At 36.5% G+C, this 27,264-nt stretch overlaps 1 protein-coding gene across 1 annotated transcript; it reads right to left on the bottom strand.

Moving 5' to 3' along the window:
- Window positions 1-6,747: 6,747 nt before the first annotated feature.
- Window positions 6,748-26,800, bottom strand: LOC108368719 (tetracycline resistance protein, class C-like). The gene is made up of 7 exons (XM_017623629.1): window positions 25,680-26,800; window positions 8,848-9,185; window positions 8,379-8,780; window positions 8,053-8,321; window positions 7,890-7,991; window positions 7,434-7,812; window positions 6,748-7,370 (listed from the first exon to the last, which is right to left on the bottom strand). The coding sequence occupies exons 2-7, from the start codon at window positions 9,168-9,170 to the stop codon at window positions 7,019-7,021; spliced, it is 1,827 nt and encodes a 608-aa protein (XP_017479118.1). The 5' UTR covers window positions 9,171-9,185; window positions 25,680-26,800; the 3' UTR covers window positions 6,748-7,018.
- Between the last annotated feature and the right edge of the window lie 464 nt (window positions 26,801-27,264).

Consider the following 27,264-nt stretch of genomic DNA (forward strand, 5'->3'; position numbering starts at 1 on the left):
GTATACAAATTTTAGTATTTAGTATAGAATTATGCAATTGAAATACGCCAATATTAAAATGAAACGCTTTGCACTTAACGGATGCTTTTTCATAAATAAGTTAAAAAAATATTTAAATTCCATGCCGCCTGTAATGGGATTTGAACCCTGACGCTCTGGAAATTAGCAAATTGTGGCAAGCATCTTCGTGCATTCAGCTACAGCCAGACATGTAAATGTGCATTCAAATGTTCAGTTTGATTCAACACCACGTGTGCGTGTTGTTTTTAAATACGAAAATTTTAATATGATAATCAAATAAAAAATATTCATGTTTACTATGCGTTATTTCCCCCAGTAAATTCATAAAATTTTTCTTAATATTACAACGCGTTTTATCTCTCAGTGTAGTCATTTTTATGCAAAATTTGTGCAATCAAATGGAAAACCGGGACACTTAAACGAAACCCGGGACATTTTAAGGTTGGACCGGGACACCGGGACAAATAGTCTAAAACCGGGACATGTCCGGGAAAACCGGGACGTCTGGCAGCCCTAACCATGAATCCACAAATTTTGTGTGAGATTTGTGGTTGGGCGGAGATATCGACACCTCGTCTCAAGGTTCACCGAAATCAGTACAAGGTCCTGTGAACGATACTGTTGGAAAGCTGAATCCCCTCACGAACACACTGATCGCACCTTTGATAGCACGAAGAGAAGCTGCCTGTACGACGCCATATCTAAATTTGACCGAAACCCGACCGACCCGAAAAACTAATGCGGCTTTGTATGTTGAATGCCGTTGAGCACAACATGCGGTTCCATTCAAATTGGCAAGGTCCTCTCCGCGTCATTTAAGACCAAAAGATGTTTCAGACAAGGCGATTGACGCGCGCGCGACTGTATAAATCTGATACTGACAATGTAAATCTTAGCGGCGCCATTTACAGAAAAAGAACGATGCGTTAGGGATACACGCCACTTTTGGCAGTTATAACCTGGCAGCAGTGAAGTACTTTACCTACCCAGGATCCAACACTAATACCACCAACAACGCCAGCCTGGAAATCAAGCGAAGAAGAATTCTTGCCAACAGGTGCTACTTTACGTTCCGTAGGCAACGGAAAAGCACAGCTCTCTCTCGACGAACAAAAATCACACTCAACAAGTCTCTAATTATGCTCGTCCTTTTATATGGCGCAGAAATATGGATGATATCAAGCAAAAATGTGAAGGCATTGGAGCTTCGAGAGAAGATCTATAGCTCTGGTCGCGTGGGCGAATGGTAGCGAAAAAGAGGAATTAAGAGAACTGTATGAGCTTTTTAACGACATGGACATACTAAGGGCATAAAAATACACCGATTGTGCTGGCTTGTGCGCATGGGTAAGGATGCTTTAGTGAAAAGATCCTTAGACTCGGTACCCATAAGCGGACAAAGGCCACACGAGCCAAATGGAAAAACCAAGTGCAGAAGCAACGGTCTGCAGCCAGTGTGAACAGCTGGGGACAATTCGAAAAGGAGAGGGAAAATTGGCGAAGGTTTCTGCTCTCTGTCCAAACCGACAAACGGGTATAGTATTAAATAAGAACAAAAAGAAGACGTACATTTATGTGTGTATGAAAAAATACGTTTCTTTAAATGCATTCATATTTATTTCAAAGCTTCGAAAATATCAAAAACTTATCTTCATTTCACTTTCCCATAATGCAACCTTAATTTAGTTAATCTTACAGCATCGAAAACAGTGTCAATAACTCCCTTTCCTTATCGTACACTTGTATCTTTTTATCTTTATTTTCTCTCCTTAATCTGTATAAATATGTAAATACGTATGTATATTTTGCGTTCCTTCGACCATAATAACTCTCTCAACCCAGAAGCCACCTTTCGGTCTCACTTCTTAACCGCTGTTTTATCGCCTACCAAAAATCTCTCTAGAAAGAAATTACAACCCAAAATTAATTTACGACAAGCTTAATGATGCATTTTCGGCCTTTGGTATAAAATCTCAATTAAAATTCCCCGCCACTGGGCAAAAGTCGCTTTGCAGCCTTCAGCCTCACTGCACTTCAGTCAATATTTGAGCATTGACGTTGACGCCGGGCAGCCGAGATGCCACATGCAGTTGGGAGGGACGCTGGTGCGTTGCAACGAAACGGAGTAAATATCAAAAGAAAAACTAATTAAAGTATCGGTCGGTGCACGTTTTGATGCAGCGTTTTATTGCTTTATCGGTTGCTATTGTTGTTGTGGTTGTTGTTGTTGTTGTTGCATTGGCTCTGTATTGCCTTTAGCTGTGGCAGGCGTAACGCAGTTAACATTTTTAATCGACTGCAAAATAAAAGCGAACGCAACGAAAAGCACTGATCCACTGCCTCAGCAGCGCCATGATGGGTACCATCGAAAGCAGTTATAAAAATGTGGCAGCAAATTCAGGTAGAAGTCAAGAGTACAAGCGCCCATTGTTTTTGTTAATATTGCCGATAACCGCACATATGTGTAGGCTACGTCTGTCCAGCCTTACCTAAATGCCCGCCTGCAACGCTAACTGGTAATCAAGTGCAGCAAAAACACCAGCAACAACCCCAACAAAAAGCATTTCTGCTTCGGTAGCTTCGGTTGCATAAAGTTGAACGATCCACCGCCTGCCATGAACGCCAATTATCGGCAACATCAGCAACTCAATCGACGAGTTAAATACAGGTTACTCGCCTAACATGCCCCCACTCAACCTGTGCGCCTGCACACATCCTCCCGGCAAACCGGCACAGCGCGCGCGACATGGTGCGGCATTCCACTCCCCCAATGAACCGTCACGTCGCTTGCGAACTGTAGGCTGCAAGTTGGCGGTTCATAGAGTTAGATAGAGATTGCATTGCAAGTGGCTTGCCTATCAGTGCAACTGTCGAATGTGGCCACAATGTGTGGGCTGTTGCTGGTAGATATGCTTTGGGCGGCCACACACCTAATATGTGCCCTCCCGTCGGCCGGCCGGTCAATGTGCAGCTGATATGTATGTGCTAGCGATACATATTAGGTTCGGCAGAAAATTACGCTGCAATATACGACACTGCTCCATTGCCGACGCCGTCGACACCAACCACCTCGACCACCGCCGGCGCTACATAACGTTTCATGACAGCAACAAGGCGCATATTATGTAGCTGCAGCAGCAGCAGCGACGTGCATCATCGGATAACCGCCAAGCATTTAACCGCACGCCTAAAGAGCGAAATACACAACACAAGCTGCTTGACAAACCAAGCGAAATTTCCCTTTGCTTCAAGCCATTTGTGCTGTCTATGGGGTGTTTGAAGGTTTGACAAACCGCTTGAGNAATCGCCTCAATTGCAACTGAAATTTCACCAAGTGAAGACGTAAGGGAGAATAATGGTAGAAAACTAAAATGTTTTACATTGTTAACCGAAAGAAAACTAAAATTCTGTGCTTGAACGACTCATGTTTGCATGGCCTATGTCAAAATGGGAAAAGTATGTTTGACAAGCCGCTTGTGTGGTGTATTTCGCTCTTTACACTCAGCATCACTCCCTCGACGCGTTTGATGCCCCGCGGCACTGCATGTAGACATGCATATGCACGTATGTATGTATGTGTGTAGGTTCATATGTGACAGTAGATAAGAGTGCCGCCGACATACTAGCACACATATGTTCGCATGGTTTCATACATTTGGCCATGCAACAATTGAGCAATTTTCATTAAGTCGCTGATAGCAATAAGTGGCGGCGTGCTTGCAACAAGGTGTACGCGGCGTGCGATAAGCGGCTGCGGCTGCGGCGGCGTTGCTAGTGAAATGCCATTTATACGCCAGTTTGCGCCAGTTGATGGCGAATTTTGTGCAACAAATGCGATTTTAATCACATAGCTTATGCATGGTTTGGCTCAAAATTAAGCAATTAGCAAGTGCGGTTGCAAGTGAAGTAGTTTGTGACGAAAAATGTAAATCGTTAAAATTTAGATATTATTATTACTAATTTAGCCATTAGAAGGCACTTGTTTGATTGAAAAATAGTCTCGTCCAAAATGATTTTTTAGGCGCTGCATACTCTGATTTGTGGTTCAGGTTACTTCCTACCCAATAAACATTGGACTTGGTTAACAATTCGATATTTGACTGGAAAACAAATCTTTTTTTTTCAAGTCTCCTCTTCGATAACGAATGTGACATAGAATGAGAACTAGGCAAAACGGTACCTTTGGTTATCCAAAGTAATTTTCCTTCCTTATGAGTTCGAAATCCAGCCCATTATCGAATTGAAATTTTAATGAGAGCGAGTGATGTATTTCCCTTCGAGAATGAACTGGATTTCACTTTCTCTCTTGTTACTACACTGAGAAAGACATCAACCAAAAATTGGTTAATATTAACAAATTCTCTTCTACACTTTCAGCTACAGACATACGAATTTGTTTTCAAATGTTCAACTTTAGTCACATTTTTTACAATCGGTACCATAAAAAAACCAAACATTAACTTGGTTCAAAAAGCCATTGTGCTTTTGGCTCAGTGTATGGTTCACTTTTTTTCGAACACAATTCGAGTGTATTTCCAATATAAATACTATGAAAGTTGAAAAACTAAAGTTGGTTATCTGTTCGCTCTCAGTTCGATATTCATAATGGATATCGAAGGTCATTTTCGAACGTTCGTCACAATGTTTATTAGGTCTCTATTACATGTTTATCAATCTTTAAGGAGGGGGCACGATGCCTGATTCAAATAAAGTTTGATATTTTCTCCAGAGGGATGGCAAGAAGAAATTTCTTTGCAGATCTTATAAATAACTTTAACGAAAATGGTATAGTATATAATCCAGCTAGGGCTGAACGTAACCAAAAAATGGTGTGCTAAAGTGGGGCTGAATGTAAATCCAGCAAAAACCACTATTGGACTATTCTCAAGGAAATATAAACTTGATAGTCTAAACAAATAACGCTAGATGGAGCCAGCATTATGTACCAAACAGAGGTTAAATTCCTAGGAGCAATAGCAGACCAAAAACTACTCTGGAAAGCACACGTGGAAGAAACTGCGAAGAAAGCTGTAATATCGTATGTATGATTGTACGATAGTGTGACCCATGATAGCTTATGCAGCCAACATTTGGGCCGATAGAACTACACAACTTGGAACAATCAAAGCGCTCTCCAAGATACAAAGGCTGGCATGCGTATGCATAACTGGAGCCATGACAACTTTCCGAACCGCATCCTTAGAGGTTCTTTTAGATTTACCTCTCAAGCGAAAAGAGTTTTACTAAGGATGACTGGTACCAATATCGGCACAGAATGGTTTCTTAGTCGTAGGTATTTGGATATTCTTACGAATAGGTGCCCTGAAATTGCATACCGAGGGATACGATGCATGCGAGGTTCAGCTTTACAAAGAGTTTCAAAACTGATCGGAGTAATAAGAAAAGCTGGGCAAGAATAACCGAGACATATCGGATAAACCGAAACATAATTGCCTAGTACACTGATGGACCTAGAGTAGTGCAAAGCACTTTTAGGAACATATGTATAACTTAAAATTCTTTAAGCAATACATGAGCTTATCAAAGAATAACATAGAACTGTTACCGGAAGCCTGACAGGGATTTCAGGCTGAACTATCACCTGACTAAACTCGGAATTTACTCGCATGACCGATGCAGTTTTTTCAGGACGGATAACGAGACTTCACAGCACATCTTATAAGCAAGGGCGACGTGAAATTCCTAAAGTTTCTCTCGGATACTGGATTCCACACTATAAATCCATGAAGGGAGCACAATAGATCTTAAGGTCACAGTGCGTTTGTAGCTAAACTAAGTACCTTATGGTTGAAGGATCTAATTCTGGTAAATCTCTAAAAACATTTTTTCTGATATAGTCAGAGCATGCAATTTGTCCCGACTTAAGGCAAACACCGCTACGTATATTTTAGACAGTAAAGCGACAATAAAGGCCCGTAAAACAGCATAGAGATGCCAGCGACCTGAACATACCGGTACAATATTTGGTTTTGATGTGTAAACATCTTAGCCCTCGGTATGGATAAAACTTGTGTTAACCCAGCAGAACATTTGTAACTGCTTATAGTGTAACCCAGCAGAAAATTGTACTTCAGTACCGTTTTGGGACCTGTTCAGGACTAATTCACGACAATTTGACTAACATTTTGGAACTGGTTCTGGACCATTTCAAAGCTAGTTCAGAATTATTTTAGGAGCGTTTGGAAATTAGTTCGAGATTTTTTTTTGTCCTAGTCTAAGACCATTTAGGGGCTAGTTCAGGACTATTTTAGGCCCATTTTTGCATTAGTTCGGAATTTTGTTGGTGCTAATAAGCGACCATTTCGGGACTATTTCAAGACATCTTCGAGATCATTTTGGGACAATCTGATGATTTTTTCTACTATTTCGGGCCTATTGAGGACTATCTGAGGACCATTTCGAAATTACTTCGTGATCATTTCCGGACCACTTCAGAGATATTTCAGGACCATTTCGGAGCTAGTTCTGGCTCACTTGAGATTATCTAAGTACTATTTCGGGACTAGCTCAGGCCATCAGGACTATTTTTCGACCATTTCAGGATTATTTTGATGCTAAAGGCTTCTTCGAGATCATTTCGGAAGAAATTCACGACTTTTACGACCGTTTAGGAGCTTAATCAGAACTACATATACCGGGGACCTTTCAGGACTACTCCGGGATCATTCATTCCCCAAACTAGAGGAAATATAATTAATTTTTTTTTAACAAAAACTTCTTGGTGTCTTTTATTATAATCGTAGAATGCACAGTGTTCAACTTAAGCTACTTAAAGAGTATGTAATAAAAAATACAGTAGAATTATTTTTTTACAATTACATAATAATAAATTTACAAACCTGCAAATATTTAAAAAAAAAAATAATACATCACGCGCTAATAAAGCATACTGAGTATACTCCCCATACTTTGCATAAACGTTGCATAACATATAAAAAAATACTTTCGCTTGCAGCTTTCCAAACGCCCCCATAGGTTACACTTTCGTCTGCTGACGTTGCCGCAACTCGCCTTCATCTTCCTCAAATGCCTTATTGTCCGCGCCATTAGCTTCCAAATGCGCAGCATGTGCTTCTTTGTCTCGTTGCGCACATTCCGCGGCGTGTTCCGCTTGCTCCAGATTTTCATGTATCACATTCGTTAAAATGCCGTTCATCTGTCCCTTCGCCTCGCCAGCCAACGCTATCGCCTCAATCGCATTGATATTTCCGTTCGAGTCTTTGGCGGCATTACAGTCCGTTTTTGAGCTAGCACCGCCACCCGCCTCATTATCGAAGGAGCCCGCAATTTGCTTGCGCCGCTGTTTGCACTGGAATTTGTACATCCAACTAGGAGTAAAATCGAAATTTATTAGTCTTATAATTGAACTCATTAAAAAATTTTAAACTTACAGGAATATAAGCACCGCAGGCGTGGTAAGCGCACCGCCCAGCAGAAAGAAGGCGCCGGGCAGGACTTTTAGCGTAGCCGCATACAAAGTTGTGTACATAGGGGCAAAGACCATAGGCATGAGCGCCTCAGCGACGCCGAACAGCGAGTTCACCTTTCCCAGCTCATCCTTGCATACCAGCTTGGTTGCGATCGAACGCATCGCTATGAAAGCGGTGCCGTTGAAGATCTCCACAATAGCACCAACATACATATGCCACGGCACGGTAGCGAATGCATACACAAAGCTGGATAGTATTTTGGACATGCTGGAGATGACGCCGACAAGCGCATCGTCGATCTTCAACTTGTGCGACAGAATGCCAACGCAGAAGAGTACACCTAAAGGAGAAAGCGAAAAGCATTAATTAAGTATGAGAGAGAGAGTTAAATTTCCTCTGCGCCCATCAAATACTCACCAATCAAGCCTGTGAGCATCGCATAAGTTGAAAACACACTGAACTCCACTTCACTCCAATTGAAACGGTAGCGCGTAAAGAGATAGGATACAGCCATTTCACCTGCGATCGTATGCGAGATAATTGTACATACTTTAGTAAATATTCGGCAAAAATATCTTACCATGCATTGGTCCAATGACAACCATAACAACTATCATCAGCATTATGACACGCTGACGTCGTTGATTTTCGCCTTTCTTGAACGCCACGCGGAATGTCTCCACCACATGATCCTTGTCGAAGAAGTCCGCCAGCAAGCTCTTGCGATCCGCCTTCGGTACCGTCTTTTCGGGCTTGGCACGCGGTTCGCTCAAGAAGAATAGCCCATAGATGAAAGAGAATAAGTAGAGACTTGCTGATATGGAGAAAACGCCATAGAAGCCAATTTTTCTGCAAAGTAAAACCGAAATTTTACGTACTGAAATTATATTGCAGTGGATGACTCACTTCAGCAGCACGCCACTAAAAGCCATGCCGATTGGCACGCCCACCGAGAAGCATACATTTAATATGCCTATACGTAGTGTGCGCTCTTCTTCGGTTGTAATATCAGCTATATAACTGAAGACGCCCATCAGCATTGTGAACCAGCCACCACTCAACGAAGGAAATATGGCTTCCGTTAGAGCGGCCACTTCCATGGGTGTGCGCTCGAAATATACGCAGAGTATTAGTCCCACAGTGCCGAGAAATTCACCAATAATCGGTATGAGAATGCAAGGTTTTCGTCGATGATGTCGATCACTCCATGAGCCCCAAAAAAGAATCAGCAAACAAGGAAACATAGATTGTATCACAGTTTTCCAGGCAGCCATGCGTGCGACCATTTGTTGTACGGTTTCCTCTTCGCTGTACAGATAAAAGAATTAGTCACAACATAATTACAAAAAGGATGTGCGTATGTCACTCCACTTACAGCGTATAATTTGCCGTGTCTCTTCTTGTGAGTGCATCACACACCACTTCGCCGTAATCCATATTCACACGACATGCCTTTTCCAGATTCAAATTCTGCGTTGCCAGCCCTGATAGCACGCTAGGCATAATGTACGCGGCCAATATGGGCTCAACGGTGATATTGTTGATCACCTTCTGCAACTTTTCGCGCCAACTTAATGTTGGCTTCTTTTGCGTCTCCTCGCTTGCTTCAATGCTTTTCGCCGTAATTGGCGCTATAGTTGCAACAGCCATAGTTGTTGCTGGACTTGTTGTCGTCGTGTCGGTGGCACTGTGACCCATTTTGATGGAGAAACGCTAAAAGTATGTAAGAAAAGGAAGAAAACTTTAATAATGTGGCAGGAACTTTTCGATGGCAAAATTAGAATGCTAATTGTTGGAAGCTGCAGCTAAAAATAAGCGTCTAAGGTAGAGCTTTTCAGAGAGAAAAAGTTACTACCTTTCAAAACCGCTGAAAAAAATTAAAAAAAACAATATTTCGCGGAGAAGAACCTGTATCTAAATGTCCTCACTCCGAGCACTAATAGTCCTACTTGCCAGCTGGGCTGATGGAGAAGGCCAAAAGGGATCTGATCGCGGAGCTTGTCGACTAAAACCTTACAAGCATTTATCGTCGGTACACAAAAGACGGACAAATCGGACAAATCTACGGCCTCGAGCGGGTGGTTCAGAGGCGTCACGATCATCAAATCGAATCTCATTTTTTTAATGACCTGGACAAATTGAGAGATTTAAAGCCTAGGTTCCTGACGAGTTTCGTTTCAAGGATTTAAAATGGTTCAGCAAGGCGGAGTGAAAACTTTTAGAGTTGGTACCACAACGGGTCTCCAACTCGTGGCCTATGTGTGTCCCTAAATACATGGGAAACCTCTATTCTTTTATAATTATTCAGAAATATTTTTGCAAAAAGCTGATTTTTCTTTGCTTTGTGATCACCCTAATGTATTAATATTATGTATCTTTATAAAGCAAACATACGTATGTACTTTTGAACTTTGAACTTTGAAAATTTGCTTTCATTTTAATTTACTTATTTTCTCTTGTTCCTTTTCATACAGATATAAAGTATGACCTTTAATTGCAAGATGATGTGCGGAAAAAGGGCACATTTTTGTACTGAAACGCTTATGTTAATTAGAGCTTTTTTTAGTGATGAGAACCGTTTTAATTGTCAGTCATTGCGTCATGAAAGCAATTAAATAAAATTGCTTTTTGAATATAAAATATGTACGTATGTAAATACTTATCTGCTGCCACTTTTTTTATGGGTGTCTCATTGCCTAATTGTTCATCTGATTACGAGTTTCACCTTTGTACATACATATGTATGTATTACATATGTGCGTAAGTGAAATAACTACAACATTAACGACAACATCTGGCAACCTGCCTCATACATTTGCCCTTCAGCACCAACATCATGAACTTGAAACTGAACTCTGACTAAGGAACATGCAAACTTTCTTACAAGTATATGTATTTACATAAGTAAGTATATATGTACAGATAAATGGATATTTTTATGGACCATGCACATTATGAATACTTATGGCTATTTTAGTTATTATAAGCATTATCAGTAGGTAAGAAGCTAATTCGCTTTTAAACACTCGCTATTTAGCAAGCTAGGCCACTTAAGCCTCTGATTATGATGTCGATGAAGCGGCTATGTTTGCATATTTCGACTTGTCAGTTTAGTAGTGAGAATCATACAAATATAGCATGCTTTTACATACATATATATGTACTAACTTACATACTAATTTTAAAAATAGAATAGAAGTACTAAAGTGTGTACCTACAATAATGTCAAAAATTCCAAAATAATTATGGGTGGTGTGTGTATACATATATACATATCGTCACCTGAAATGCAAAAAGACGTAACAAACATCAACGTTGAAATGCAAAAAGTCATAACTAATAAAAAATTCGAAATTCACTTTTTGATTTATTTGATGGTTTTCATCGAATTACATCTCCCTACACAATTTTATGAAAAAAAATATATTAAAATATAAGTCACGACTTTTTCCCTTTCATTTACGCTGTTGTTACGCCTTTTAGCATTACAGGTGACGATAGATATATACATACATATATAAGTATCTTCAATCGGTCGACTGGCTTTGTTCTGTTCTCATTGTTCGCATTTTTTTTTATTTCACTTCTAGTTGTTGCTCTTGCTATTTGTTATTATTTATAGTAGATTTATTCTCGTATAGCGGCATTGTTACCGGCAACATCTGATTGTACCGCGCTGTACTTTACCCTATTTAGCTTGTCTACATACAAACAGACATACATACATATATTCATACACATAAGTATATACAGTAGGTGGCAAAATGAAGTAGGTAGTCATAGCCGAAGAGTAAACCATTTTAAATGGGTAATGTTTAGGCGCAACCAGTAACACCAAGCACATAAATGCATGCTAGGTGCTGTACTTCTCAACTGAAATGTAATAAAACTTTGTTAAGTTATAACTTGATGGCGGTTGAAACTATGCTCGGACTAGTCTGATGCATCCGCCGGACAATGCTGCCGGAGTTTTTGACGGACTCTACACCATGAATAACTCAATGCATAAAGCTGTAAGAACTCAAGGATTCTTAGTCGGCTGGGAAATCGTTTAAGACATATTTCAGATTACATGGTCGAATTTAGGACAAAGCAGGACAGTGGCAGAGAATGTTGTCTATGCTCTTCACCTTCTCCTCGTTCCTGTAACTGCGTTATAAATCACTAGAGGGGATGCCTCTCTTCGCTCTTCGTGTATTTCCATTGGGCAGTTACCGTTGATTAAACGAACATCTGACCTAATTGCGCGACGTCGTTTAAAGATAGTTTGGTTAATGGCGTTTTGGACAGAATTGAACGACTACAAATTTACTCCATTTTCTTCCAAAAAATTCGAAATGCTGTTTCCAGTAATATTTGTGTACGCGGAAACTCAAAATAAATTCTTTACGCATCGCGTAATCAAATCATTTAGAACTATTCTTCTTTGAATTGTTATTTTCGAAGTTATACTGTTGCACTGTAGATATTAAATCGAAGCTTGGCTTTCAGACTGGACTTTAATGGAGTACTTTACTAATGAACTTAGAAGCCCACGGGGGGTTATTTTCTGACGTTTATTCAATTAAAGGTAATGAGACCTATAATAGAACACTTCGGGGGAAAATCTACAGAAACGGTGATCCAAGAAATTTTATCGCTAATTGAAAAGCGGGTAGCCTTTAAGGTATGTACGCTGATAGCACCCAACAAAATAACCAAGTTAAGTAGAGAAATAACGTGAGCCTGAGCCGCATTATTTTTAGGGAGACACGCAGAGCGTTTAGGAGAGCCCCACAATGACTTCTACAAAAGCTTCTTTGTTGTAAAAGAACCTGATACAAGATTTTAAAAGCGAACATACGGCAGCGGCTCACAATCGCTTACTCCAAAAACTAGTTCAAAGAGGAGTAAGGGTTTGCGAGAGCTCTAAGGTATCACAAAGGGCCCCTTTGCAGGCCTAAGTATGCTGGCAAGTTGAACAACAGTCACGTGAACCTAATCCACGCGCCTATCTACAGTCTAGAGAAAATTCGCCTTCAGTCCTTTCAAATCCATTTTAATTATCTCCGATTCACGTTTGTCACTTTGGCCAGGTTTGAGGTTCTTATCAGCACCTTTTCCGATTAGAGGGTTCTCAATGTTCAGGCCTTTTCAGATCATTGGTACATATATATATATACTTCAGTCTGGATGAAATCCATCTTAAAAGCTTTTCCTTGAGAATTTCAAAAGGCCGGAGTGGGGCCCCGACTGTAGGAAACTACAGCACAGCAGCACTTAGAGAGCTCTTCTTTACGGAGTGCTCGATGGATGTGTCCGCAAAGTTGACCCTCAGGAGAAGTAAACCCGACCTGGCATTGGATGGACCCCTCTGAACTCATGATGCCAAGCAGACTCCTCTGTAATAAAGCAAAGAAGTGTGCTCTACATTCCGTTTAGGAACTCTACGAGATCAGATTGTTTCTATATAAAATCCGAGATAAGAAAGTCTAAAGGAGGGAACTCCTCCGAAAAAGTGGAAAGCTTCTAGAAGGTGGCACGTTTCGAAAGCACTTTCGTGATAAATCATGTTCTTTTGGGGTTCAACTAGTATTCTCTGACAGGGTAAAGTACTGGATGATCTACTGGACTATACTGCTGTACAATCGCCATAGGGAAGAGATAATTCTCTGTCTCCAAAAGTAATATGCTGACTATTTGAAACCAGTATCCAGCTAGACAAGTTTACATCAGTTAAGAAGTTATAACGCTTACAAAATACTGCGCTCTAGTTTAGCATTTAACACTTTGTTTAGCGTCGTACCCGCAGACTTTGCTGGCCAGGCTAACTCAGTCCGTACCACCACCAGTATAAGGAGCTCTAGGTACTTGCTTAACCCGGCGTATGAGCACTTGACAATAACTATTTGGAAACTTCGAATTCATAACTTAGAAAATTATTCAGTGCCCACCGATGCTGGCTCCGATTGAATCCCTCTTTCCGCATATCCATTCGAGGAGTGAGTGGCACAAACGAAGCTCCTGGGACAGGGCTCCCATAAATACTCTCACGGATGCATGAACCTAATGGTTGGAGGAGGTGTTTTTCATCAGCAAATCTCCGTTAACTTTAAGTGTAGGTCTCCGGATTTTAGCGGCGTGCTTTAAGCAGAGATGGTCGGTCTTGGTGCGATGGAAACTGATCAGGCAATGCCTGACCTCACTCTCGGTCGTCTCGGAAGACTTCTATTTTAGGCTAATTAGAATGCAAAGAAGAGCGAAATTGCAGATAATGGCAAGGTTGATGACTTTGGTATATAGGGCGCCGACTTGCAAACTTTCAAGGTCCTGCTGCTCGGTGATTGATCATAGGCGGTCAAAGCAGCTTTTAAAGCTAACCAAGTATCAATTCAAGCTACTAATATCCACCGCTTCGAGATATGCAAAAATAAACTTTTTTTTTTGTAAGTACACTTAGCTCAATTTTGTCCATGCCTACGTTGATTACTTCATTTTGCCATCGACTGTATGTAAAGAAATGATTAACAAAACAAATAAATGCGAATAATTGATAAATAGGATTAAGGTGTACGAATACACCCGCACTGTCTCAATATATGTAAGTACATATGTATATATGTATGTACACATTTGCATAAATGAGCTTACTAAAATTTTTCATATCAAACGCACACGTACATACATACAAACATACTCGTGCATACATACAGATCTACAGATATATTTATTTATTAACATGTGTATAATTTGTCATCTGGCTGGTTGACATAAATCAAGTGAATTACTTTTTGTCTATTTTACGCTACTGGCGACGCCAACTTCGGCGTCAGCGTCGTCGTAGGCGTCAGTAGCTTTAGTGGCTTCTGCAAAGCATTGTGCGTTAAGATTCACGAAACACTTGTCATTGCATTTGTTCGTAAGCTTATCTACATATATGTATTATATGTATACATACATATGTACACTTCTGAGTCCATACATACATATTTACAAACACTTGTGTGTGGTTTCAGTGACGGTTTTGTTATTTTAAGTGTAAATAATTCGAGTGATTTTTAGTGAGCATTTGTTTGTTGTTAGTGTTAGTGACAAAAGTTGCAACAGCTGATCTTTGTTATTCCAATGCACTGATTGTAGCAAAGGTGCTAATAAAATAATTAAATTATATTTATCAATTGGCAGTTAAATAAATTTTCATCTTGTATTTATGCACTAGCAGCGTTTAATTCAATTAGAGAATCGATATCTACTAAAAAAAAAACACACAGATTTTATGCGATTATAGGTTGTCGGCATATGTGCTCCAATATTTCCCTAACAAATAACAAATTTGAAAGTTTTCTACAAAAATTATAATGAATCCATAAATTTCGAATTCATGGATGTGAAAAATAACTTTTTAAATTGAGGAAATTGTATTTTTTCAGCGCTTCTCCAAGAATTTATTAATGACTTACTTACTTAATAGAATAGATTGGCGCTTACACAATATGTTATTGTTTTTTTATGTTTTATTTTTTATGTTGGCCAGAAACTGAGCTCGAACCCAGGCGCTGCGGTATGGTAGCGCGCACTGCTAACCACTACACCCAAGCCGAAAATAACAAATTTATTTAAAAAATTAATTAAAAATTATATTTTTTTTTAGGGAACTCTCCTCAAAAATGTATCTGAATTAGGGTCTTTTCTGTTATACCACCTTCCCCCTTCCACCAAAATAAAAGTAGTAATAATAATAATAATAGTGGCTCAAAAACGCATTATACAGTCACTACAATTAAAAACAAGACGAAGAACGCAAAAAAAATTTGTTCCAACTTAAAAATTTTTCTTTCTTATTTTCTCCTAGACAACTTTTTCAAAATATCATACAAAGTCTTTTTAACCAATATGTACATACGTATGTGTACGTATGTATGTATGTATCCGATATTATAATATGGAAAGGGCTTATCTCACATCGTCGCTGAATAGCACAATAATTCGATGAAATGCCGCATAATCAATCAAAAAGTGAATTTTGGGTTTTTAATTAAGTAGTTACGGCTTTTTGTATTTCAGCGACGATGTGAGTTCATGCCCTTTCCATACTATACTAATAATATGTACTTACGTATGTATATATTTCGTGCGAATATGGAATTTAAAGCATGCGTGACAAAACATGCGTGTAAATATTTTTTTATATCGAACTGCAAAGCACAAAGCTATAAAAAGCAGCGAAAAGCATGCAATTGTTCAGATACATAACTTATTGCACAACTGTAAATTCGCATACCTAAATGTTATTACATAAATACATACACACATTCAGACACCTGTAGTTACTATCATTTGTTGCTGTTTATTTATTTATTTTTTATTTTTTGTGCAATTGAGAATTTCTCATTGTTTGATACATACATATTTATTTCAGCAAAATAATAAAAAAAAAGTGTTCGTCTTTATAACAATCAACGCGCATACCGCCCACATGCAACAGCAACAACAACATACTTGTACATAGTAACTAACTAAATGGAATGACAACAGAAATTTATTAGTCGCTATAATTAGTTTCGTGTGCAGCAGTGTAATTAAACAATTGAGAAAATTTGTTATACATACATATTTTCATTAATTTTTCGTTGTTGTTTTTTTTTTGTGTATTTTTTTCGCCTACCCAGAATATACTGGCCAATTTGTCTTAATTTGTTTTGAGTGTAAATAAATTAGATATTTCGGTAGAATGCATTTGATTATTCAGATTTTATGAAGTATTCGTATATATGTATGTAAATATACATACGTGCATACATATGTATGTATATGTTAGAATTGCCAGAACGTGACTTTGTTTGTAATCGTAGATCTCTGATTAGGTTTTCTGCGTGAAAAATGTTAAATTTTACAATGGGAATTTTAAAATAAATAAAGTAAATTGGGGTTTCCATGCGCCTGATAAAACAACAAGTAATTTTGAGGCAAAAAACAAAAACGACTTCAATTCTCATATAAAAATTTAAGATTATCGTTAATTTCTTCATGATCCAAAACTATAGAAATCGGTTAACGTGGTCGAAAGTTATGCGGTAACATGCATTAAAAATAAAAATAAAAATATTCCGATGAATTGATAACCTTCTCCTTTCTTGTAAAGTCGGTTAAAAACTTTGGTTTTTCAGAAGCCAGATGTGTATTAATGTTTTATTTCGCGCAATAAAATATACGATTTTCTCTACGATTTAAAAAAAAAATTAAATTTCCACGATTTCGATTCCGGAAAATTTAGACAATATGCATGGAAAGTCTTTGAAAGTATGCATACATACGTTGGCTCAAATATGAAGTCGGGCAGTGAATTTTTTACAATTATCTTTCCTCCATAGTATGAATTGAAAAATAAAAGCTGTTCTGTAATAAAAAAGTGTTGATAGATTTCCTTTTACTGTACCAAAATACAAAGAAAAATTTAAAAAAATCAAAATTGTAAAAGCTAAAATTTTGAAGGTATGGGTATTACTATTTTTTAGAATCGTTTAGTAATTGACAATATACTTAATACCTTAGTACTTAAGTACTTATAATCACTACTTAAATTGTATTCACTTTTGTTTTTAGCAACTAAATACCAAATATCCAAGTTTCCTTTTTACTTTAGGAATTAGGCATCACTAAATACCTAAGTTTTTTCGCACTTACTTTGGGCATTTAGTATCCAAACAGGTGCTTTGAATACAAAAGTATTTACGTATGCCCATTACTGGCTAGTGGCTACACCACAAACATGGATCTTATAAACCTATTTAAACCTATAAAAAGTCATTTTTTCGGCAGTGTTAAAAAGCGCATTCTAAATCTGGTATGTGCGGCAAAAGAATAAAGACAACAAAGAAACACATTCTACAATGCACATACGATTAATTTGAGTATAAACGTATTGTATTCGTTAAAACTAAATTAGAGAAAATATCCCAAATTGTTTGCCATTTTTTCGTTTCAATCTAAGTTAGAGAAAATATTTGAAACTTCTTTGCCATTTTTGCAGTTTACGTGAATTTCCACTGTATTGAGTTTTTTTTTTGCAGTTTAGTTATATACGTCAACGGCATTTAGTCCAATTTATAATTCTTTATTTGCAATTAGTTAAACGTGACATTTGTACACACAGATAAATCTATAAACATTCATACATACATACATACATATGTATATGCAACCCACAAACATATATGTACACCTAAGTACATATGTATGTGTATAGTGGTAATGTGTAAGTATTTGCCATAATTAACTCGCGTTTTGTCACTTGAACGATCACGGCGTTTTCGTCACCAAATTAATTGCCGCAAAGTGTAGTTCGTAAATTAAAAATCTTCAACTGAGATTAACTAACGAATGTGCATTCATCTTCTGTATGCTCATATCGTACATACACACATTAGGGTGGTTCAAAAATGCATGTGAAAAAGTAAAGTCGGAATTTTTATGCTCTCACCCCCTAGGATTGTTCTATACCGAAAAAACTATACCCTTATTATTTTATTTTGAAATCAAAAAAATTTAGGGGTCGCTCAAAGCGCCCAAAGTTTTTCATGTATTTTATATGGGGGAAAAAACAACTTTTCGTAGAAATAGTATAGAATAGTTAAAAATCAATATTTTTCTACCAGAAAACTCTGTTTATCTGCAGAAGATTCCCAACAATAATACCCAATTGTATATTTAATCATTTTTTCATGGCAACTATTATTTATAGGTCCGCCAAAACCCACAAAAACCCCGAAAAATGCAATGGGTCGACCAATAAAAAATCGTTATTATTAAAAAATTGTTAAGTAAACAATTTGGTATTATTATTGAAAGTATCCTGAAGAGAACCAGAGGTTTCCGATCGAAAAATATTGATTTTCAGGAATTCTATACCATTTCTACGGAAATTTTTATTTTTCCCATATAAAAATACATGGTAAACTTTAAGCGCTTTGAGCGACCTCTAAATACTTTTTGATTTCAAAATAAAAAATAGGAGCATACTTTTTATCGATATAGAACAATCCTAGGGAGTGAGAGCATTACAGTTCTGACTTTACTGTTTGTGACCCACCCTAATACACATACATATACACATGCATATGTTCACAAAAATCTACTCTATTAGAATTCCTAGTAGAATAATTGTTAGGCATCGCTCGATTGCTTGATATAAATGGCAGTTTGTTGTGAATATGAGAGAAGGAACAAAAATTTCAGGAAAAAACAATTGAAATCGGGGTATACAAGTATGTAATATATATGGCTAATATACATCAGAGAAAAAAATATATAAACTCGATTGAAGTAGACGCATACATATGTACATATATGAATGTTTGTACAAACCGGAAGATGACACGTCGGATGAATAATCAAAGCACCGTTTTAACATTTATTTCGTTTAGATTTGTATATATGTATCTACATATGTATGTGTGAGTATTTTACTAGGATTGACCGATCATCGTCGCGAAAACGCCAACTCCCTTTAAAAACCCTATCTAGGGATGGTTAAATTCGATATTCGAATCTTCGATATTCGAATTTTAATCGAATTTTAGCTCCAAAATAGTGAATTTTTGAAATCGAACTTTGTGACTTTGTGTTGCTAAAATTCAGATAAAATCGAATTTTTCTAGAACAAATCGAATTTCATATTTATTTCAAAAAAAAATCAACTCTTCAACTTTCTTCTTTCTGACTAAACTTGCCATCACTGTGTTTGGCACTCCATTTGTCTTAGGGATGCAAGTAAAAAAATACATGTTTTTNCTTTACAGTATTATAAAGACAGCCGGCAGTAACATTTATGTTGTATGTATGGAAAGGTGGTGGTATGTTAGTCCAAATTCAATGACTTTTTAAATTTGGCCTACTAAGCCTCTATCGAGCTTGGCTAAATTTCATCATGATTTCTTTTTTTTTTAGATACAACCATATTCTTGAAAGTGGGCTGTTCCACGGCCAATCTCCAGAGTTTTCAAATCGCCATACTTTTTTCAGCAACAGCTTCCAGTTAGTTAATTTTTAAAGAATTTTCGTGATTAGTTCCTAACTTATTGAACGATGTAAATATAACTGCCTTTTTAGTAGCTATTACACAAGCCAACAAATATGGAAAAAATTCGTGCAGTAAATTTTAAAACTTTTTTTGATAGACGAAAGCGAATTAGGCAGCCATATCATCGCGCCGGCACAAGTCTGCAGTATACTACGACCTATTTAGAGTTTAACTAGCTTACTTATTTATAAACGATTTTTCTTTACAGCAAATTTAATAATAATAAATATTTTAAGTAAGTTAAGTATCTATGTCAAAGTTCAGGGGCAGAGTTTTTTTAAATTAAAAGATTTGACTAATGTTAATAAGAGTGGCTGTGAAAAGACCTCCTTACCAAATTGTGCATCCATTAGGTAACAAATATATATTTTTTATATTAACTTTCAAAGATGCTCATCGTAAGACTTATCTAAAAATAGATTTTATTTAATTTTTTTAAATTTTATTTTTACGCTTTTATTTACATACATACATATCAAAAGAAAATAACAAAAAGTAATTAATTCAAAATTGTCTGACTTAATAGCAATTCAAGGTTCGCACAATATGTGATAGCCACTTTTAATATTGCTTCGAATGCAGCCATAAATTTAATATCGTTCTTGTGGTTTCGACAAGTTTTTACAATATTGTTGTTTTTTATATAAAGTTTATATTGCCTTGAACTTTTTAGCACCAAAAAAACTGAAATGCAGTCAAACAGCTGTGAGCTTGCAACGCTGCTATGTTTGTAGTTACATAGATATGCGTATGTACATATATATGTACCTGAATGCATATATCAACAAAATTTGCAGATAAACAAGAAATAGGCATAATTTAAACAAACAAATACTATTTGTAGGCTTCAACAGATATAGAAATTATGCATGCATACAGATGTAGGTATATTTACAAACATATGTACATACGTGTACTTATTTGTATGTGTACATATATTAATTTTAAGTATGCACTTGTGTGCCCATAAGATGGTGTAGAATGCTGCAAGCATGCTTAAGTACTTTTAACACGCGATCATTTATGATAAACTATAAATAAACAATTTGTGAGTTATGAGCCATTAAAGGTTGGCCTTTAAGCGTAAAGCGTAAAAATTGAAATTACAGCCACATTGGTTTTGCCTTTCAAAGCATTGAGCTAGTAATAATTAATAACAGTCATAATAATAGATTGGCGCTTACACATATGTATGTTAGTGTTTGGCCGAGCTTCTCCTCAGATTTGGGGCGTGCGCCTTAATGTTTTCACAGAGAGCAGAGGGACCTACAGTTTTACGCCGACTCCGAATGGCGATTGTATTTTTATGAGAAGCTGTTTTTCATGGCAGAAATACACTCGGAGGTTTGCCATTGCCTACCAAGGGGCGACCGCTGTTATGGAAAAACCATTTTTTTTTATTATATTTTTTGCGATGTTGCTGCTTTGACCAGTGCTTGAACCCTCTCTCTCTCTTTGTGTATTTAAGAATCTAATACAAATTTAAGTTATTTAACTACGAATTTCTCGTAAATCCGGTATGTTTTTTATTTAGTATTTAATACTGTAATTCATTCAGTCCTGTATTAATTAATTTTAAATTCTATTAATACATATTTTTGTAAGTAATCGGTCGGTACCTGCGATCCATGCTTGTTCCGAGCCACAGCTTAATTAGACAACAATTTTTCTAACAACAGTGGCGTTTGATAAACATCCGAGAGTATTTCAGTCTAACTTCTAATAAAATCCGTTTTCCGTTCGGAGGCGGCGTAAAATAAAAGCTCCCTCCATTTGTGCTGTAACGTTAAGACGCACAGCACAAATTGTAGGAGAAGTTCGGCCAAATACTTAGAAAATATACTATTATCATTATTAATCGGCCGCCCTTTTGTACATATTTGGATTTTGAAAGAAAATGAGTTAGGACTTTTCTATATTAAGGTAACATTATGTCTGTTTGTGTACATTCGTTTTTGTTTTGCACAAATAAGAATTGAAATTTTTTTTGTTTTATAAGTGCGTTGACTTGTGGTTGTTTTTTGCCGAAATTGCAGATGTGTATTAACAAATATACCTTTATAAAAAATAAAAAGCAAACGTATTTACATATTTGTGTGACAGTAAACAAATACCAGACATATACTTTGCTGCTCGTCCAGTTTTTTTTTTAAGTACGTTTAATTCATATGCACACATACTTATACACGAAATTCCTGTTTGTTTTTTATGCCAGTAATAAATAAGATATTTGCATTTTGTATATTAAACCGCGCGACAGTCAATTTTTATACACAAAATAATCCACAAAATAGCGAAACTTTAGGCCAAATATTGTAGAACTGCGGTTTCAGTTTTTCTCTTTGGCGTCAGTATTAGTTTTACCGCAAACAATTGTACATATATACATGGCGTATGAGTAACATTTTTTCCTTCTGATTTTCCATATAAAAAAATCTTTGCGCATTTTCAATTGACTACTCATTCCTTTTTTTATTCATTCATCGATTTTCTTCATTAGTAGATGAAGATTTAACACAATATATAAAAACTGGCACAGAAAATTTTAGTTTTTTAATTTTTCCCTGCTAAAGTTTGAATAATTAAATTTTTTCATCAAAAAAACATAAAAACAGGCCCATCGAAAAGTGATGTATATACGGTTTATGGAGAAAAGGATGGAGATTTTTCAACTGGTTCGTAATACATGTGCGGTGGCAGTCAAAAGTGGATGAATGGTGTTTCGTTTTTAATATTAACAATGTTTTTCAAGCCAACTTTTTTTGAAATTTTTTTGTACAAAAATATGGTTCAGGCTTTAACAAAAACCATATAAACCACACTTTAAAATTTTATACAAAATTTAGCAAAATTCTACAAATTTTTATCTAAATTTCGGGTTTTTTAAACAGATTATTTAGAAATTTTTTGGGTATGCAGTTAACAGGCTTATAAAATTTTAGTAAAGTAAAGCAAGTTTTGAGCGGCTTAAAAGTCGCATTGATTTTGAATATTTTTTTTTTGTGTTAATTTAACGAATTTTCGTTAAAATTTCAACTTTTTAATCTGATTTTCTAGAATTTTCAGTATGAAGTTTGGTAGCCCATTCCATTTTATTACAAGTACAAGTCTTAAGCGGCTGCAAAATCGCGTTGATTTTTAATATTTTTTTTTTTGCCGACGACTTTTGCGGTTTTTTTCATATAACAAGTGCAATTTGCATAAGCTGGCGTTGATTTTTTTTGTAATTTTCTTCGCAAACGGTCTTGCACATTTTCTTCCCTAAGAAATTATTGCTTGTATGGAGAAAAGTGCAAAATGCCGCCAGCAAAAAAAAAAAAAATATTAAAAATCAAGGCGATTTTGCAGCCGCTTAAAACACAAAAATTTAATGAGCTACCTAACTGCATACTCAGAAAAATCAGATTAAATGTTGTTAAAAGTTGAATTTTTAATGAAAATTTGTTAAATTTTTCTAAGCTCTCTATAAAGTTTGAAAGTTTGATTGATATGGTTTTGGTTAAAGCAGGGTGGTATCGGTTGAGCAAAAAAAAAAAACATTACATCAACAAATTATACATACAATGACGACAAGAAGTACCCCAAAATACAACAAACAAATCATTTATACATTCAGAAAGACCGCGGCCAATTCTAATAACCCCAACTTGTATAAATTCGCCTCGGCATGAACCATGTTTTTATAAAAAAATAACAACAAAATTTAACTTTAGAAACCTTGCAAATTTTTAACAAAGCTCACTGTGTACTCATTTCTGCTCTCCACTGTATGTATGTATGTATATGTCTAATTAAGCCGTTTCATTGTTTACCGCAACCAACAAACAACAAACACTTTCAAATAAACCGAGCACCCAATTTGACTATAAAACTATTTAATCGTTGCAATTTAGAAATTAAACCGTCCAAAAGAGCCAATTATGCAAAAACATGTAATTGGAATGTGACTAAGTATCCCAATTTGTTCCATGAAAAAAGTACCAAAGTATAATAATATTTTGGCGCTAACACCTTTGCTAATTGTTTGGCCGAGCTTCTCCTCCAATTTGTGCGTTCAGACACAACGCGATGTGAGTGGGAACGATATAGGGAGCTGAAGGGACAAGCGAGACGCATTCTCCGTAATAAAAAGAGAGAGGCTGAAATGCTGAATTTCCACTAAGCATAAAATGACATAAATATTAATGATAAAGTTGGGCATTAAAAAATTAATGTGCCATTAAGTTAAGAAAAATGGTCATTAAAAAATGTAAACTCATTTCCATATGGCATTTTTTAAATGGCATACATTTTTCGCCATTAGTGACCGATATCCAGAGCATATAAAAGCTTTGGAGGAAACGGAGCGCATATGATTGACCCGAGCTCCCAGTCGATGAAGACGGAATCGATGTCCCACATCCCCCGACTAAAACGGGTTATATCTAGCACTTTCAAGACTAGGTGGAAGATAATATTTCGGAGGTCCTTATGGGGCACTGACTCACTCCAACTCGTGCGGTCAAGCGAAAACTGACACAGAGTGAAGAATATATGACACGTGACGATGGTAACACCTAAGGCGCTCTAGAGCGACTGTTGTGTCACGATGCAGCTTTCTAAAGCGCGTGATATCATGCCGATCAGCCAAGCCTAGCCTAACCTACCTAAGGAGCGCATTAGTTTTTATATACAGAATTTTCGAAATGTCTATAAACTCTTCGGTAAAGAATGCCCAAGAAGAAGTCGGACGCTTTGCTGTCCAGCGAGCTCATAATTTTCTGCATGTCGATCTTGCTTCACCATTTGCATTATACTTATTTTCTGTTATTGGCCGGCTGCCAGAGTAAAGTGAAGTTTTAAAAATTAAAATTATAAAACTGAAGGAAACAGTACCGTCCGCTTAAAAAGCACAGTTTTTTGGCTGCGTTGCACTAATAACATATTTCTTCTTTATTTTCACTAATTTCCAATAAACTTTTACTTTGCCAAAGCTCAATGTTTCTTATTCTATTAATAACAATGGTCTTCCAAATGCTGCAAATACATATCTGACTACAGTAAGAAAATAATTGAACATTTTTAAACAATTTCGAATTTTTTTGCTGAATTTTTATATTTTTCATTATAGCTTCGGCATTAACAGTCGGATCTTAAGGTATGATATATCTTGGTTTTTTTCTTTTTTTGTTTCCAAATTTACTGACGCCCTTACTAGTACTTACCCACCAAATCTCAGTTCCTACCGCCCTAGCATACCACCCTAATATACTAAATAGATTAAACCTGTTCCTGTAGACCAATTAAAAAAAAATGTATTTCCTAAGCAAGTGTCACCGAAAAATGTTACGTGCCCTGTGTTATGCAAAAAAAAATCGATTTTGCCTTGCAAAAATACGTTCAGCCAACTTTTTTTTTATTTGCTTGTAAGGTGGTAAGGCCTTATGTAAATGCATACATACATACATACATATGTAATGCACCACTAATTTTGTCTTATATTTTCTACTAAGCTGAAGAAAATTACTAAAAAAAAATAACAAAGTACTTTATTACTTCCACCAGAAATTTACAGCTTTTTTTTTAAAGCCTTCCTTCAATGCGGCGGCGACCGTAACCAACATGCAATGCAATCTCGCAACAACAAATATGTAGTAGGTATGTACATACAAAGGTACGTATTGGTGAATTAGCTCAAATTATTTTTAAGTAGCCAACAACAACAACAATAAGTAAATGGAAAAAATAATCAATGCTGCTGCTGCAACTAACTAAGCAGTTTACAATGCCTGCGCATAGCGTCAGCAACAACAACAACAGCATGTATAGAGGCAGCAAAATAACAAAAACAACAACAACAATATCAACAACAACAACAAGTAAATAAAAGCCGATTAACGATTTTATTGTAGTACAATAGAATTTAAAATAAGCGCAGAGCAAAAAAAAAAACCAAAAACTGTAAAAGTGCCATACAAAGAATTGGTGCGAGTATGTTTAGAAATGGAAGGAGTAAGTATTGGAGTGCGGGAGGCGGCTGGCGGCTGGCGGTTAAGGTTAGTTATGCTGTTCCAGCAGTGCTAGTCGTACATACATATCTCATAATTGATTTGGTTTATGTAAAACTATGTTAAATTTAACTATGAATATTAAATAATAAAATTGCTCACCTCTATACGATTGTAGCTTAAAAGTCACACAATTTTTCTCGACAGCTAGCCAAAAACTGCAAACAAAACGCTTGCTGCACCGCAAGTTTACACGTTTTTGTGTAATTAGCGATGAGAAATCAGGAAAAAAAATCACAACCGTAAGGTGAATAATTTTTTTTTATACATAAATAGGGCGTAGGTATTCTTTTGTTTTTTTTTTTGTTGAATTTTCTGGTTCACAGCTGTTGCAACATATTTAAGTTTTTTTTTTTAGGTTATGGGGCAGCGGGTGTATTATAAATGTCAGTAACAGCTTTCAGATTGTCAATTAAACGTTATTTTTTTTAATTAGCTTCGGAAATTTATAATTATTTTATATAAAATTCCTTCGAGTTCATATTTTTTACTTACGAATATTTTTTTGAACTTGCACAGAAATTTTAGTAGGTATCTATAGACTTTCTAAATTTCCCCTCTTCCAATCAGTTACTTAAAAGAAGTATTCAACAACACTCATACGCTCCCGAGTCCCGCCAACAGCCAGGAGAACACTCATACGCAAGCGCGTACCAGTTTGTGGCATAAATGCTAGACTAAGCTAAAAATTGCACTTCACGTTTAAAAAATAGTGCTAAATAGTTTTGAATTGCCCGTTATTAAAATGTACGTATATAATTTTCAGTTTTTTTTTTTTAACTTCTTTCGTAAATATTGTCACTTGTTGAACTGCACCCATTCCATCAGCAAATGCGTGGCATGCCTGTGCTTAAAAGCAATTTCTATTAGCTACTACTACTATTACCTCCAATTTGCAGGTATGTAATTTGATTTTTATTGCATTTTTACTGTTTCTCCATTTCTTTCAGTATCTACTTTTTTTACGCGTATTGCAACTACTTTTTCACTATTCGCGCACACCTATCTGCTTATTTGGCAGCTATCCAAAATTTGTTACTCTCACTCTCTCTCTCTCTCCCTTGACTATAACTTCAATATTTTTTTAATCCGTTATTACTTTGGTAAAAAATTGTTTTATTTTTTTTTTAACCTAAATGGTTTTACTGCTTCTTCACATTCGCCAGCGTATTTCGAAAGTAACGATCCAGCGGCGGCGACTTTAGCACAGCGACTAAAATTTGAATTTTGCGTTTCGAGTTGATGAAGTCGCGCGCGCATACTATCCAAGTCGAGTCAAGCCCAGTCAGTCAAGCCAACCCAAGCCAAGTTCAACGGCTGCGTCTACAGCTACAGCTACACAGTTGAGGCAACGCAAGCGCAATATGTATGTATGTATGTACATACGTATGCACAATGCGATCTATCAAACGTACAAACAAAATGACAAATTTATATAAGTACATAAGTACATATGCACCTATATGTGTAAATATGTCACCGTCGTCTTTGTCGCCATCGCTGACTAGGTAAACGAAAAATTTGCACAAAAAACAAAAATTAAAAAGATGGAGAAAAAAGAACAAGCAATAGGCAGATGCGACGGCTCATGGCTGGAGATTAGCCAACAGTGGCGTTCATCAAAATCCGTGCATCTCAATTTCACTGTTGTAGATATAATAAAAAGCCAAAAATTTTAAATTTTAAA

The sequence above is a fragment of the Rhagoletis zephyria genome, unplaced genomic scaffold (assembly GCF_001687245.7).
Source record: "Rhagoletis zephyria isolate East Lansing unplaced genomic scaffold, Rhagoletis_zephyria_1.1 Rzeph_scaffold_03272, whole genome shotgun sequence".
NCBI classification, from domain to species: Eukaryota; Metazoa; Arthropoda; class Insecta; order Diptera; family Tephritidae; genus Rhagoletis; species Rhagoletis zephyria.